The following is a 17,886-nucleotide window of genomic DNA, read 5'->3' as shown; positions in this document are numbered from 1 at the left end:
TGTGAATAGCAACGGTCCTACGACACTCCCCTGCAGCACACCTGAAATCACTCTTACTTCGGAAGACTTCTCTCCATTGAGAATGACATGCTGCATTCTGTTATCTAGAAATTCTTCAATCCAATCACACAACTGGTCTGATAGTCCATGTGCTCTTACTTTGTTCATTAAACGACTGTGGGGAACCGTATCAAACGCCTTTGCGGAAGTCAAGAAACACAGCATCTACCTGGGAACCCGTGTCTATGTCCCTCTGAGTCTCATGGACAAATAGCGTGAGCTGGGTTTCACACAATTGTCTTTTTCGAAACCCATGCTGATTCCAACAGAGTAGATTTCTAGTCTCCAGAAAAGTCATTATACTCTAACATAATACTTGTTCCAAAATTCTACAACTGATCGACGTTAGAGATATAGGTATATAGTGCTGCACATCTGTTCATCTTCTTGAAAACGGGGATGACCTGTGCCCTTTTCCAATGTTTTGGAACACAAGAGACCTACGGTACACAGCTGCAAGAAGGGAGTAAAGTTCCTGCACGTACTCTGTGTAAAATCGAACTGGTATCCCATCAGGTCCAGTGGCCTTTCCTCTTTTGAGCAATTTTAATTGTTTTTCTATCCCTCTGTCATCTATTTCGATATCTACCATTTTGTCATCTGTGTGACAATCTAGAAAAGGAACTACAGTGCAGTCTTCCTCTGTGAAACAGCTACTTGAGTATAACAAGAGACTTCACGTTTAATTAAGATAGCCATTTGATGTATTGTATTATTATGAGACATCAGTTGCATTAGAGTAGTGCATATTAATAGTTTTTCCCATGAGGGTACTGAACAAAATGGACACAAAAATCAGAGAACCTGACAACAAGATATTCCACGTCATTATCGAAACCCATCTGATGATGCACAGGTAGTTTCTCTGTCCCAAGTGTGTAGCGACTCACTGACTCTGAGTTAAGCCATGTTTAAAGTGCAGTCACCAAAACAAAACAAACAAAGGAAATCAAAAACCAACTTTCTTGGTGGTTGATTGATAAGGGGTGAGAAAAGTAAACACATGCAAATACCAGATTAAAAGACGTGAGGTAGATATGTTTGCCAGCCAAGCTCCTTGGTGGTGTCTTCCAGGTTGCATTTGGTGTCAACAATTGTCAGCTGTGAAGGACACATTCCTATGAAGCAGTTCATAACACAAAACACCTTTTTTGTACCACCAGTCATATATCAATAACAATACATTTTGTGGATGTACACAGGCATTTGAGCTAATGTTTGTTATGGCTTACTCACTGTTTTCTCCTTATGAAGTTACATACAGTACTTCGCCATCAGACTACACTGATTTAGGTTTACAGTGACTTTCTTAAATCTACTACGGCAAACATAGCTTTGAAAGTGCACAGACAACTTCCTTCTCCAACCTTTCCAGTTAGAGATTTTGCTTCACGTCTAATCTTGTTTTTGATGAGATGCTGTACCGTAATCCTCCTTCCTTTCTTTTAATCTCAGTTTGACTACTGTAGGCAAGTGTCGCATGAAGGTTAATGGGTTTCACACTTGCTTGCCAGTTATTGGAAACACGGTCATTGACCATAGTAGTAAATCACAGAAACGTCCCTCATCAATGCCTATTTCTCTTCCTGAATGTGGTGATTAATTTATCTGAAAACGATCGTGTTTGAAATGATGCAGCTTTACTTTCTCGATATCACTCATTTCTTACAAGGCACAGGTGTTTCGAATTGCCTCCACTGTTTTCACACTTCTATTAAACATGAACAGAACCCAGTGTCTCATATATTAGACATTACTCAATTTTCTAATGCATAAACAATGCTCCTCAGAGCGACAAACATGAGAAATATTAAAGTTGTCATGGCATGAGCTATACTGCAGACTTGAACAAAATAAGACCATATTTAAATATGCTTATAGCAACATGCCATACAAAATCGCCACAGAGCGTGTTGAAACATAGTATTATATCATGCACAATGTTACATGATGTTATACTTGCTATTCAAGCACAGAAAAGTCTGCTGGAGATCATAGGCTCTATGCTTGATGCATCATGATCACTTGGGCGGACACTGATCTGAATCAAGCAGCCACTGGGTGACAGTGCTGAAATTGGTCTTACCATGACAGACACCCCCCAAGCCCTTTCCCAAACATGTGATCACTTGGGCAGACACCGATCTGAATCAAGCAGACACTGGGTGACAGCGCTGAAATTGGTCTTACCATGACATATGCCCCCAAGCCCTTTCCCAAACATGTTTCCATAAGATTTTTCTGTTACTGGTGTTTAGAAAATGAACTAAAAAGTCTCGGACTTTGTCAGACTGATGCTCGTAGCAGACAATACTGCTTAAGAAAGGAAAGGAAAGGATGGGTTTGATATCATGGTTTTGCATTTACATTACATGATATTGATTACTGGACTACAAGTAAGTTATCTGCAACAACAACTCAAGTGGAAGTCAACACTTCTCATACTGCATACCCCATTGTGACAAAAACATGATGCTAAAGTGTGCGTCATTTATGATGGCGGTCGAGTTTAGGTTCGTTCTGCGCATCTGACGTCACAAAACACAGTCAGCCAATGAATAGAGAACAACGTTGCCAGAGCTCGACTGCAGTGCAGAGCACGGACAAGTGTCTTCAGTTTTAGAAACTTTCAGTCATAAATAAAGTAATTGAACAAAATCAATGTTCTTGACAGCAGACTTTCTTTTATAGAAAGTTTGGAAAAAGCATTCTTTATACCAATTGCTTCATATTCTATTAATTAATTAAACCAAACAAGCCTCCTAATTCAGGCGATAGCAAGGAAAGGGGTTTGTATCATTCTCACTAACCACTTTTTCGCAATAAAGAACAGCGGTAATTGTTTATTTCCTATTATACTTCGACGAAACGTGAGTAATTCATAATCATACCAACAGTGTTTGTCGGTATTTTGCGTGATACTTTAAAGTCCTCTGGGAGATGTATCGAGTGATGAGTTGCGGTAGCGTAATGGTTAAAGTGTATGGTTGCTGAGCGAAAGGTTCTGAGTTCAAACCTTGATCGGTGCTTAATATTTTCTTTATTTAAAAACAATATCGAAGTGTCTTACTTCATGAATTTTATTCGTTTGAATGTAATTTTTTGAAATTTCTAGTGGTAACTAAAATCGACCATATGGAAAGTATATGCTATGGACTTTTACCTCTGCCAATTCTTCAAAATTTTGTGCAATGGTTTACTACATCTAATGCTGCACAATAACTGCGTTGAACATCGAAACAAAATTAAGTCATTTATGGGGGGAAGGTATCAGTCAAGAAGATGTGTAAAAATCAAATTTTTGGGCCAAATAGTTTTTGTGAAATCAAATGATAAAGTGTGTCAAAGCAGTCGAAACACCATGTGTCTGCTCAGGCAAGCAGTGCAATGATGACAAAATCGCGCACATCGCGGAATGCGGGGAGCACGTTTCTGTAGCAGCGAAAGGGTTAATGCGGCCGTGGTGGCTTTACTTCATAAACTGCGCGCTCCCCACTAAACGTAAGTTTGCGAACTATACTACGGCGCTGCTTCTCGTACAACTGGCAACGCAGCAATCTTCCACGTCTGGGCGGGCATGTACGAACTGCCAAGATAAAAGAATTGAACTATAACACATGTGAAATTCGATTGATTGGTTGGACTGAGGCTAGCTTCTAATGGCTAAGATGTGGATTTGATTCCCGTTCGGGCACCAGTTTTTAACAGCCACAAACATAATCTCTTCACCTTCAGTAATACCATGTAAAGAATGCAGGACTGTGCCATGGTTCCAAATCAACATAAAATGTGTCCATTCGCTACTGACTGGAACAGAGTTGGATAACCTTGGGCTACCAGAGGCAGACATCACTCCTTGCAGAAACTCTTATCTCTGGGAAGCTTTCTTACACTATTAATGTTGTTTTAGTTTGTGAATTAATTGTCATGTAAGATCATAGGTCTTGATTTCTTACTTTAAGTGACCTTGAGATTTTGAAAATATTGACACTGGACTGGGATTTGAGCTCCGATTCCAATTTTTCTCTGGATTTGAACCCTTCAGTATGATATTATCCCATCAGTTTGTTGTTTCCTCATGATGCCAAACTCCTCCAGGTCTCTACAAAAGGTGTGATCCTAACTAATAGGAAAAGGGAATTTGATAGTTGAAATCTGTTTGTATGGGGTCAACAGTGTTGCTGTGCACTGGGTTGGAGTCACAGGCAGCACAGAACTATTTGTTACATTACCTCTAGCTGAACATGTGCGAAGTCCCATGCAGCACAGAACTATTCATTGCATTGCCTCTAGCTGAACATGTGCACATCTCACTACTGGTGAAGAAACAGTAAATATTTCATGTCTATTCATAGCTGTAAGACAGTATCAAAAGTTACCAGTTTCGAGTCCCTGACAGGCAAAAAACATTTATATTGTTGTTTCATGTTCCAATATCATGCTGTTGGTGAACACCTTTAATATCTGATATCTGATTGTGATTAGTTAACAATTCATATAGGTACTGGGGTCTACTCCCCATCCATCACTACAACTTTACTTCAGGTGTTTCACATTTGTATGTTCCACTTTATTATTACATGTGGTTACTTCTCAGGGGCAATATAAGCTTCATGGGGTTGCCAATACAGTGCTGAACAAATTGTCATTTATTTCCAGTTTTGGACATTCGGCCTTGTAAACTCATAATGGTGAACACTTTGATATTTTACACCTATTTATGTCGAGGCAAGTCTTGATCAGGCATGCAAGCTCTGGTTAACAGTGGATTCAAATTCGGATCACAGACAACAACTTGACATGCAATGTCATGTGATAAGACTTCTACAGTCTCACTTATTGTAATGAAGTTTCATTTACAAGTGTTAAGGACTGTTCCGATAATGTTTTTTTCTAATATATGTTGTATGATGGTATTGGTTTAATCTGGACTGACTGCCATAAAAAGCAGTGTTCTCTAGTAGTCTCTTGTGTTACCCATTGTGTATAGTTAAACGACTGTACTGCAGAGGGTTTAGATGACCTGCAACACAGCTATGCCCTGTTGGTTGCGTACAGTCAGATGCAGCTTACACATTGGAATTCAGGAGTGACCCACATTTTGTGCTGTCGAGTGTAAATATCTGGATTTTCTGTCTTAGAGATTTCAAAGTTGTTCTTAAATTTCTTCAGCATGTTTTCTCCAACTCTTTTTCCCATAATGATTCCTTCATCAATATTTGTAGCCATGTACATACATTTCTTGAGTTTCATGTTCAAGTATGCATGGATGTGAAATCAGCTGAATTAGCCCATCTGGTTTTAAGAAATCTGTCAGCATTTTATTCCATCTGAATGAGGCTTGCCTAAGTCCATTCAAAGTGAAAGGACATCTGCCACTGGTCTGAATAAGTTCTTGAAATCTGTATCCATTTCTAGTTGACAACCTCTGACAACCAGCCTGTCCTTATATCGACTATCTTGTTGTACTTTAAAGATTCCTTTTGCTTCACCAACTTCCATGTATCATTCCATTCAAAATTTTTTTTTTTCTTCTTCAATTGCCTTCAACCAGTTTTGTTTATCTGGATCATTGATACATTCTCTAGGAGAAAGGAATGTTTCACAATCTCCATAGCTTAAAAATTTCTTCACATTGGCTGTATCCCATGTCGTCATCCACTTTGATTGTCTTCTCCTTCATAATGTTGGTAGCATCATTTTCTTTGCTGATAACAAGATTTTTCTTTACAGTGTCTTTCGTCATTTTTGTTCAAATTCAACTTCTCTTGACGCAACACTATTTCTTCCTTCTGCATTAACTGTCTGTTGATATTTGGAGAACAGCCAACATACATTTATGGATTATTTCTTTCACCTAGTTTCTTCGGGTGTCCTAGATTTTTAGAAAAACTCTTGGCTAAAAGTTTGAAGTATTGACAGATCTAATCTTCTCCCAGATCACTTTTTCTGCCAGTGTATCATGATTTTGATTGATAGTTGGGCTTATCATAGCTCTTGCTGCGTTGTTCATTATTGTCAGCTTTAGCCCCTCTGCTTTCCTATTAAGCTAAGGGCTGTAGGCAATACTATAGTCTATCACAGTTCCTTTGCCTTCACACCTATTCTTAAATTCATGACTATTCTTTATCACGTCTTCTTTTTGACTCTTTCAGATTGAACTAATTTTTACTTTTCCAACACAAAAGGGGTGTTCCAACCTTTGACTGCACATCATAAAAAACAGGCTAAAAGAAACTGAGTGAAATCATCTGATGGTTATGTAATATCTGTATCCATTAAATGTTGGGGAATTTACTTCTCCACAGCCGGCCAGAGTGGCCGTGGGGTTCTAGGCGCTACAGTCTGGAGCCGAGCGACCGCTACGGTCGCAGGTTTGAATCCTGCCTCGGGCATGGATGTGTGTGATGTCCTTAGGTTAGTTAGGTTTAATTAGTTCCAAGTTCTAGGCGACTAATGACCTCAGAAGTTAAGTCGCATAGTGCTCAGAGCCATTTGAACCATTTTACCTCTCCACATACATCAGTTTGTATTATTTTAATGATTTGTTAGTCTTTCCTCCACAGTAGAAAAGGAATTTTGTGCTAGCTGAACTCTCACACAAACTTCACACTTTTTTTCTGTTGAATGTAAACTGTTTACCCATTTTCCATTACACATTTTCTTGGTCGCTCAAGTGCAACCTGTGCATGAATAACACAGCCTCTTATGCTGCTCATATTTTTCTTCTTCTTGTCAGAAGCAGATGTATTTCTAATTTAATTGTCACTACATCTAATCAGTTTCTTGTTTATGGTCCTAAACTGAACATTTTATTTTAAAATCAGCCAAAACATTGAACAGTCTTTTTCAGTAATAGCTTTCACAGACATCAGATTTATACTCTGTTCTGGAATAAACAGAATATCTGTGAGAATACAGTTTCCATCCACAAAGTGTCCTGTTGCTACTGTCTTCTTTAACCCACATTGTTTCGCAACTTTTACAACGCTGTCGTAGTCTTTCACGTTTGTTAACTTTTCCATTTCAGTACACATGTCCTGCACATGCACTATCAACAAACCCTGACCATTTCTTCTTTCTTTGTTGCATTCACATGCAATAAACACAGTATCAGCCTTACTGCTTTCTTTCTTTTTTTCCTTTTATTTATTCCTTCTTTCTTGTTCTGTCTCTTCTCATCTTTAGTGTTGACTTCTTTCTTCTTCTCTTTAGATATGTCTTTGTTGTGACTCGCCGATCTTTCAAAGTGCCACCGCGCAGTTACGCGCGTCCTCTACATGCGGCGCAGTCTGCCAGCCATGCAGCAGCAGCGCCACCTAAGCGGCCAGCCAGCCAGCGGCCGCTAGACTTGGACTCAGTTATGATTTGACTGTTAAAGTGTACACACGTCCTACTCTGATTACTTGATCTGTGACTTTCATGTATTGCATCTTCCTTGAAATATATTTGTTCAACTTTACAGTCTTCTTTTTTGTTTCCATAAGTAATGTCTTCTTCCTTGTGTTCATCAGTGACTGAACCTGCTTTGATAGTTTTTCTTAGCTGAAAACTGCTATGTTTGTTTTGTTTTTGTCCTCAAAATAACAGTCTTCCTTTGTGTGGTTTTCATTTTCCACTGACAGCAGAACTTGAAAAGTCTCGTTTTTGGTTCTTGAATTTTATTTTTGTTTTAATGTACCAATTCCTTTGTCCATGATTATTTTTCTTGCAAAATACACAGTGTCGTGGGCATGAACATAGAACCAGACATTTTTATTGAATGGGGGCAGTTTAGTCCAAATGCTACATTCTGTATAATACATATATTACTAAACATGACTCTAGTTTTATCATATTTGGAACTGTAAAATTCTTGAGTGACTGCTAAGTTTGTTGAGGCGTGTCTCTTTCATATATTTCTTCAAGTTTGTCGTACGTAACCTGTTTCACAGCATAACACATGTGGCTTGAGCCTTTTGTCAATTGTGCTCACTATATAATGTTTTGCTTTGCTGTCCCATTGCTGCCATTTCCTCCCTTTTTCTTCTATCGCTGTTTTCAAGTGATTCAGTTTTATCCACATCATCACACACACCTTGCAAAGGAAACAAAGCTCTGTTTTCAATCTTCCACACTGGAAAAATATTGCTGTCCTTGAGAACTTGTAGTGCATGAAATTCTTCATTTTATTAATACATTATAAAGCTTTTTCTTCATTTCAACATATTTTTGGGTCATCTTACAATGTTTCCTAATTGAGTTTGTGACAGTTTTACATTACACACACGCATTTTTTGTTCGTAGCTCTACGCCTATAACTGGTCATGTTCTACTAAGTTGTGTAGTGAAACCTTTTTATTAGTAGTATTCACTTCATAGGAATGTTACATGATTTTAACTGCCCATTCATTACTTAGAGGGCAACATGATATTTTATTAAGTTTTTCTTTCTTGTACACACTGTAATAGTTATCACATAGAACTCTGTTTCTGCATTGTTCTCTTGTTGCCAATCTTTGAATCATGCACCAAACTTTGTATTTAAACAACTGTTCCAACATGCAGCTCACAGGTGTCGGCAGGTGGTGCATGTAAACACATTTAGAGTTGCTGGGGACAGGAGCAGCGTAGCAAATGTGCACATTTCGTACAGACACACTCCCATGTTTCACCTTTGCTATATTATGATGACAGTTACTTATTTTCTCACTATCAGCGATTGGGCATTTTCAGGTGCTTACTCTGAAACCAACATATAGATTATGTACATCATACAATACTATATGCTTATTTGTAGGCCAGTCCTTGTTCCTTATATCTGCATGTCATTTGATTTACTTATTGTCTTCCATATCCTTCTATTTACATGGTTATCCTCTATATATGTGTGTGTGTGTGTGTGTGGTGGTGGTGCTGGGGGGGGGGGGGGGGGGGGTTGCGCATGTGCGATGTATGTTTGTGATATTTATATATACACACACATTGTATTCACCCATACAGGGTGACTGTAAAGTACACGGATACGGAGACACACATTGAAAATTATGTTGAATGTGCATATAATTAATATGATCAGTACACACTGATGTAATTTTGGTTGATGACACATACATAAGTTCCCCAATCATACTGTAATCAATCAGTTGGGAAAATAACAGTTTGGTTAGTGGTGGGCATGATGACATCCCATGAAATATGACTAATTGCCATCTCTGAAAACTGTCTAGAACACGCAGTTAGGAACCCAACTCTTGTTGGAAATATATTGGATCTAATGGCAAGAAAAAGACCTGACAGCTAAAACATGCAGAAAGATGTATATGTTCAGTAAACTAGATGAAAACTCAGTAGCATCATATCTCAGTGAGGAACTTAAAACTTTCAGCTCAGGGTAGAAGCATGTAGAGGACCATGACTCAAATTTAAAAGAATAATTGGTCATCCTCTGGATAGATAGTACCCAGTGAAACAGTTCATAATGAGAGGGAACCTCCATGGTTTACAGTAACTGTAAAGAAACCTCTAAAGGAACAGAGATTGCTGCACAGTAATTGTAGAACAAAGCAAAGGGCTATAGATAGAGAGATGCTGAATGAAACCTGTTTGGCTTTCAAGAGAGCAATGTGTGATGCCTTCAGTGACTACTGCAGCAGAATATTGTCAAAAGATATTCCACAAAACCCAAATTAAGTCTGATTGTATGTAAAGGCTGTTAGTGGCACCAAAGTTAGTGCCCAGTCCCTAGCAAATGAGACTGGAACTGAAATTGAGGGTAGCAAAGCAAAAGCTGGAATACTTAAATCCAATTTCAAATGTTCCTTTACCAATCAAAAGCCAGGAGAATTGCCCCAATTTAATCCTCATATCACTGAAAAGATGAACAGAATAAGTATTAGTGTCGGTGGTTTTGAGAAACAGCTGAAATCATTAAAATTGAACAAAGCTCCAAGGTCCAATGGAATCCCTGTCAGATTCTATATTGAATATGCAGCTGATTTAGCCCCTGTTCTAACTATGATCTATCACTGATCTCTCAAACAAAAAAACTGTGTCCATTTCTTGGGAAAAACCACAGATCTAGTAGAATTGATCCACAAAACTACCATCCAGTACCCTTGATGTCGATCTGTTCTAGAACTTCAGAACATATTCTGAACTCAAACATAATGAGGTATCTTGAACAGAATTTTCTCCTCAATGCCAACCAGCCTGGATTCTGAAAATGTTGATCATGTGCCCATCTCACACTTCTCTCACATGGCACACTGAAAGCTTTAGGTCAAGGCAACCAGGTAGAGGTAGTATTCCTTGATTTTCGAAAAGCATTTAACTCAGTACCACAACTACACTTATTGTCAAAATTACAATCATATGGGGCACCAAGTGAAATTTATGATTGGATTGAGGACACAGCGTATTATCTTGGATGGAGCATTATCGTCAGATATTGAAGTAACTTCATGTGTGCCCCAGGGAAGTGTATTGGAACCCTTGCTGTTCATGTTGTATATTAGTGACCTTGCAGACAATATCAACAATAACCACAGACTTTTTGCATATGATGCAGTCATCACTAATGAAGTGCTGTCTGAAAGAACCTGCATAAATATTCAGTCAGATCTTTATAAGATTTCAAAGTGGTGCAAAGATAGGCAACTTGCTTTAAATGTTAGGAATGTAAAATTTTGTACTTCACAAAATGAAAAAAATATAGTATCCTGTGGTTATAATATCAATGAGTCACTGTTGGAATCAGGCAACTCACATAAATACCTGGCTGTTAATACTTTGTAGGGATATGGAATGGAAATATCACATAGGCTCAGTCATTGGTAAATCAGATGATAGACTTTGGTTTATTGATAGAACATGGGGAAGTGCAGTCTGTCTACAAAGGAAATTGCTACAAAAACACTCGTGATTGGGTCTTGAATATTGCTCCAGTATGTGGGACCCACATCAAGTTGGACTAATTGGGGACATTAAACATATAGAGAGAAGGGCAGCTCAAATGGTCACAGGTTTGTTTGATCCATGGGAGAGTGTTACAGAGATACTGAAGGAACTGAATTGGAAGATGGATGTAAACTATCCCGAGAAAATCTATTAACAAAGTTTCAAAAATGATGACTCTAGAATTTACTACAATCCCCTACTTATCACTAACATAGGGATCATGTGGATAAGATTAGAATTATTACTGCACACACAGAGGCATTCAAACACTCATTCTTCTCGCACTCCATACTTGAAAGGAACATGAAGAAACCATAATAACTGGTAAAATGGGACATGCCCTCTTCCATGCATCTCACGGTGGTTTGCAGAGTATAGATGTAGATGTAAATGTAATTAATACACATTTTGTTGTATCCTTTAATAATCCACATGTTTTTTAAAATATTAATTAACCAGGTTGCACATTTTTGGAACAGAATTTAAGCAGTATCTGTTATTGTTCTCTTTTGTATAAACAATGAAATCTTTAAAAAAAATAACTTCTGAATTATTGCATGTTACATAAAGTCATACACATTTTTATAATCTGTGAACTTAGTACTTTAAATCAGCGTAGGCCAATGTTTCAGCAAAAAAAATTTTATAAGAGTAGAAATTATAAGAGCACATGGTACTTTGAGGTTTTAAACATCAAATATCAAACAGTCCTGCAAAATAAAAAATCTTCAGCAAAACAAACTATATTTTAAGCAGAATGAGATTTTCACTCTGCAGCGGGGTGTGCACTGATATGAAACTTCCTGGCAGATTAAAACTGTGTGCCAGGCAGAGACTTGAACTCGGGACCTTTGCCTTTCGCGGACAAGTGCTCTACCAACTGAGCTAGCCAAGCACGACTCACGCCCCGTACTGACAGAAGTAAAGCTGTGAGGACTAGGCGTGAGCCGTGCTTGGGTAGCTCAGCTGGTAGAGCACTTGCCCGAAGGCAAAGTTTCCGAGTTAGAGTCTCGGCCTGGCACACAGTTTTAATCTGCCAGGAAGTTTTATATTTTAAGCGTCAGTAAAACTTATACTACTGTGTGAATAATAAGAAATTAAAAAAATGACCTCTGAAGTAAACAAGTTGCATGTAGCATGTTTTTCATTGTAGGAGTGATGTCACTGCAAGTAGGTATCATCCACTCTGATTCAACAGACAATAATTATTTCAGGTTGGTATTTCAAAGTAATAACCATATTGTAACTGAGTGTGACAGAATAGTCAAAAAGTTTGCTTTTTTGTGATTATGGGTGCATTATCGGATATTGATGAAGTATCTCATAGTTATATGGATGGAAACATACTTTGTATTTTTTATGACAGCAAAGTAACCTATACAATGACTTTATTTTGTGAAACAAGTTGGGAAGTAACAAAACACCAGGTGAAGACAATGAAGGTGCATTACCTAGAATTCAGGCATAAAAATTGTCCAGAAGAAACTGTTATCAAAGCAATGTACACTGGAGGGGGGAAAAAACTCTTGTCATGGAGGTGGCATCATACAGCATTTAACTACCGCTTACTGTGAAATTTTCTTTTGCTTCAGTTTGGTTGATATTTTATAATCCCAAGCTGTGGCATTCTGTAACAATACTGCTGGTGATAGTAAACTGATGTTGTTTCGATGTTATTAATCAGATAAGCTCTGTTATGCTTCAGTTATTGCTATTATACAAACTGCCATATTGTAGCAACTGTTTATAATGTTTCTAGTTCTATTTCCAGTGTCCATATATTGTGAAATGCACAAAATTATACCAGCAGTAAGATTAGTACATAGTTTCATAAAGAATATTTTTCCTTTCTCTTTCTTTTTCCTGAAGGACAACAATGACTGGAAATAATGGCAGATTTCGTATAGAAGAAGTGAATCCTGTAGTTCTGCAGCCACTCCCACCAGCGAGACGACCTCAGCGTGCGCCTTGGACTCGGTCTCGTAGACAGATTGCTACTGCAGAATTCAGACGCTCAATATACGAGAGAAATTTGTGGGTCATGCCATTACATGACATTACAGGAAGATACAGGGAATCTTCTCCCGAATTTTACAGGTATTTTCTAATGCAATCCCTTCTTTTTAAACACTGTGCAATAAATCGCCATCATTTTTGTCCCGTAGTCTGTTTACATCAAAAGGGTAATTATTACTTACATAAATTAGATTGTGAATTGTTCCCTATGTCTGAAATTGTGTTACTCTCAAACTATGAACTGAACTATTTCCTTCTGAAAAAATATACACATAAATGTGTAGTTATTTCTTCATATGGACAACTTCACTGCTGCAGGTATTCTTGTGCTGGAATCTGTAAAATGTTACCAAATCTCAACTCTCTACTGAATCAGAGAAAGTATTACTTCCAGTAACAGTTATATTACGTCTTCTGTTACAATTTTTGATATAAGGGAATGCCACATTTACAACGAATGTTCGTACTTTGTCTGATGTTAAACACTCTTAATCTGACTGTACTTTACGAATCTGACAAATAGAATGAATCTTCTCTCTCTCTCTCTCTCTCTCTCTCTCTCTCTCTCTCTCTCTCTCTCTGTGTGTGTGTGTGTGTGTGTGTGTGTGTGTGTGTGTGTGTGTGTGTGTGTGACGTAAGTACCATTGTCATCACTCATGCATTTTCTCAGTACCGTGGCCCACTTCTGTGAGACAGGACATCTTGGCATGGAGTAACTACCCAGCAACCAAGTACCACAGTGTAGCAAACTGCCATCCTGTCCTGCCTTGGAGACGTGCGACATTCATCTGGGCTAGTGTACATGCACAAACAATAACAAATTCCAAAGAGTTTACAGTTATAAACTAATTAACTAATAACAAATAGTTTCACTATAGCAATCATAGTTCTTCAGCTAGCTACATTTTGGGTAATCCATCATTTGCCAAAAGTGGTATGTTACACCACATATCATTGCCAACAGATAAAGGTCATTCTCACAACTCTATAAAATAATGAATAATATATTTATCTCCAAACATTCTTTAGTATTATAAAATTAAAATAGTAACAGTTTGTCTTTTTTATTTTATCAACTGTATACTTATTGAAATGGAAGCTATTTACACAAAGCATTTCCAGTGTATTCATTGTCTTGCTTTATTTGTACTTGTAGATTAACCACAAAGAGGGCTGGTAAACCACCTCTGATTCATCCTCTAATGTTTCAGTTAATTCATGACTTTCTTTTAGTGCGCTGATGTAGAAATCAAGTAATTATCAGCTTCCGTTACTATCCTAATGTTGTCAAACTTCATTTGGGAGGTACTTGTACATGTGTTACTCCTGTGGCAACCCTTTGGAAACAGGTTTAAGTATTTAGATAAGAGAATAGTTTCCGCAGTGTAAACTGTTGAATGAATATGGAAAAAGGGAGGCCAGACGTGGTGTTCCTGGTGGAGAAGAAATAAAGGAAAGAAAATACTAGAAATGTTAGAACCGAAGGAAGAACACCCCCCCCCCCCCCCCCCAAAAAAAAAAAAAGAAGAAGGAAGAAGAAATATTGCTCCCTGGGTAGTATTTTCCGGTGAGCCAGAGGACAAAAATGTTCTCTTACATAACAGATATCACCGGTTTTACTTCCACAGGTGCTGAAAATTGGTTCTAACACCCTACTATTACCGATGTACGTAGAGAGTAGCAACACAGATAGTAATCTCCAGGTGGTTAATTAACTAAAGCACCAAAACTAAAGCAATGCTTCATTTGAGTTAGACAGGGTAGGCAAATAGTAACCCTTGTTACTATCACTAATTTTAAAGGTGTACAAAACCTGTAAAGAATGTACTAAGGAATACTTACATAATATGCATTTGAGTATGACACACACACAGTGGTTACGGTCACTACAAGCCACTCCACAAATTGGGAAACGGGGCCAAATTTCTAGTAGTTTACTGTCGAGTTGAGATTTTCACACACAAATGTTTTATTCGTACCTTACAGAAACTAGCAGTACGGCAATAACAGCTTTTCAAAACACGCCACTAACGGCAATCAAGTAATTTATAGCAATACAACAGTTTAAAAAAATTTAAAGAACATTAGTAAACAGGCTATTAAAGTAAATACAGAACTTTGTTAATAAGGTATGGTGAGGTAGTGAAGCTACCAACACCGCCATTAAAAAAAAATCAAAGGTCTCAGACACACAATTAATGGCAATAAAGGAATGGAGGAATTTAAAATGTTTTTAAACAAAAGTGTCCTGGAATATCATTAGAACATAACAGATATGACGGACCCGTGTAAGGCGGCCACTCATTACCCACTCAGGGATGCTCAGGCTAGGCAGAATACTGACCAATTTAAATACGCCTGTAAACACGATTGCCACTCTCAGGCTGGTCACTGCACTGACTTTTAGCCAGCGAAAACTTGTAATAAGATGGCTTAACTTGCTGACAGAATTAGAGCTAACCTCGTGCAAGGAAACATTACACCACACAGTCCTGAATGAGCGACCACATGATCAACCAACAAGAAGCATGAATTTACTGATAACACACGACAGAATAGCGAAACAATTAAACTGCCAAAACTACACCTCCCATCGGGCAGTAACGAGAGGAGGAGGAAAGATCACTGTCTTCCATTACACCGGTGCCAGGGACAGGAAACCCGATCGCCGGAGGCCACAGGGCAGAAGAGAGACTGGTTACGCAAACTTATTACTTAATATACGAAGACAGTAACTTGTTCTCGAAAGAACAGTTACTGTTGATGACCGTGCAGCTTTTCCCTGGAATAAATGTCTATAAGGTACAATACATATGTAGAATTGTGGACAGTTGGGAACGTGAGTCTCACGGGAAGCGTGCAAGGGATAAGTCCCTGCAGTCGCGCTATTCATCTGTGTCCTCGGTGGCTCATATGGATAGAGCGTCTGCCATGTAAGCAGGAGATCCCGGGTTCGAGTCCCGGTCGGGGCACACATTTTCAGCTGTCCACATCGAGGTATATCAGTAACACCTGTCTGCAGCTGAGGTTTTCAGTTAGTCATCATTTATTACTTAGTGATTAAACCTTCCACTAACTTAACTTGCAGTTATGCTCGAACAGGCAGTACACGACCTCCGAAGGCAAGGATCCACACATCTGACCGCTTACGCGTCGCCAGTGTACCCAACACGCCACGGTCACGCGACAACACGCTCACTGCAGTTCATGTCTTCTCTGCAACGTTGACGGGTAGTGACCGCTCCTTCATGTTAGGTGTCTCCTTTTTAAACTCCAGTGTTTAAACGGAGGACTTAAAGAAGCTTGTTAACGTCCCACCAAGGTGAAATTAACAGCAACTACTCGTGGGGCAATTCTGTATACAACCAACCCGCGAGGAGCTCTTCCGTCAACTCAACCCGCTCGTTACACTCAGCCGACATACATCACGTGGCGACTAGGTACAACCGACCATGCCTGGTCCACGCTGGCGAGCCACGCTGCCCTCCCGTATCCACCAGACTCTCTGAGTGCACAACGCCCCTATATCCCCGCCACCACACGAGGTTACAACCGGTCAAAGACCTCATTTCCTCCATAGCAGTTTCCCGGGAGCAAACACAGATATCGATAGCAGAGGGAAAAGACAACCAAGCAGCCACTTAATGACAGACAACATATCAAACAAACATGTCAGGGGAAGAAAAGGAAAACCAATGCAATCTAAATACAAGGTGTAGCACGAGTCAATACATGGCTCAGAGTAATGTGAAATTCCCAACCATATCTTATGTTAATCACATTTCTCAATAAACATTTCATATTTCTCCTGTATGTATTTGGAACAACGGGCAGTCTTTTGTTGCCTTGCCTACCTCTTTACTCCATATTACCTACATTAGGAACAGCACAGAAAGGTCACACTTATTTTACTGTCATAGTTTTATAAAATTAGTACATCAATTAGATCACTATAAGACAAGTAGTCCCCGTATTTCTCAACTTTGGAGTGAGCCTCAAAACCAACAGTGTGCTACTTCTGTAGAAACTACCCGAGACACTTCTTCATCAGGAGGCTATTTCCTAACCACCATCAAATTTTCACAAAGATAGTATCACCACATATCCCTGTTATCACCCTTTAGGGTTAGGTCCGCCTTTCTTTGGTACACCTACCCTCTGTTACGCAATTTACAAATAAGGGTGCAGTATCCTGTTTAATATTATAAACTACTCTTCTCTGTATTCTTGTGCTTTGAGATAACTTACTCCTATTTCATCTAGAATCCTTACCTGATTACTGAGTTTCCTCATCTGCTGTCTCTTAATTATACTCCTCTGCATTCCATTTTATGTAACCAAACTTATTTTCATTCATTGTGGATGTATTACTTTGCTTTGGCTCTGAATGTTCCTATATAGATTTCATCTGGATGTCAGCTCTTCATTGAACTGCTATCTATGGGTACATTGCCCCTCCCTACTCTTGCCCTCGACAATGTGATGGTGCTAATATGCTGCACCTTTCCAGATAAACTCGTAAAAGCATTCTAATTTAAGTAATGCATCTTCTCTGTGGCTGCGTAATAGCCTTAAACATATACAGTGATTTGAGTTATTCCCCAGAAAATTTTCATTCATAAATATTTCATAGTGAAATCCTAGTTAATCTAAGATACTCTAACATAAACATGCGTAGTAATCCAAACATTTATTATCTCAAACATTCAACCTTTATGTGACGTTGTTAATGAATCTTGGACTAGGGAGACATGAAATATGTGTGCCAAAATAACAGACAGTCTAGGTATATCAAAAATGTACATAATTCATTCCATTTGTATGAATAGTTTGCAGGAAGCATTTGCGATAGAGACGTCTATACTTACCTCA

General features: G+C 38.6%; 1 protein-coding gene and 1 non-coding gene across 6 annotated transcripts in view; both read left to right on the top strand.

Annotated features, from left to right (window-relative positions):
- Positions 1 to 17,886, top strand: part of LOC126190877 (E3 ubiquitin-protein ligase Topors) — a 106,993-nt gene that overhangs the window by 72,011 nt on the left and 17,096 nt on the right. For all 5 annotated transcript variants that reach the window (XM_049931480.1, XM_049931482.1, XM_049931481.1 and 2 more), the window contains one exon: positions 12,868 to 13,095. In XM_049931480.1, the coding sequence (XP_049787437.1) occupies positions 12,868 to 13,095 (228 nt within the window). The remainder of the gene's footprint in view (positions 1 to 12,867; positions 13,096 to 17,886) is intronic.
- On the top strand, positions 15,913 to 15,986 carry Trnat-ugu (transfer RNA threonine (anticodon UGU)). The gene has a single exon. It is a non-coding gene; the product is annotated as a tRNA-Thr (tRNA).

The sequence above is a fragment of the Schistocerca cancellata genome, chromosome 6 (assembly GCF_023864275.1).
Source record: "Schistocerca cancellata isolate TAMUIC-IGC-003103 chromosome 6, iqSchCanc2.1, whole genome shotgun sequence".
Taxonomy (NCBI): domain Eukaryota; kingdom Metazoa; phylum Arthropoda; class Insecta; order Orthoptera; family Acrididae; genus Schistocerca; species Schistocerca cancellata.
Note: the sequence above shows the minus strand (reverse complement) of the source record. Positions and strands in the feature narration are given on the sequence as shown.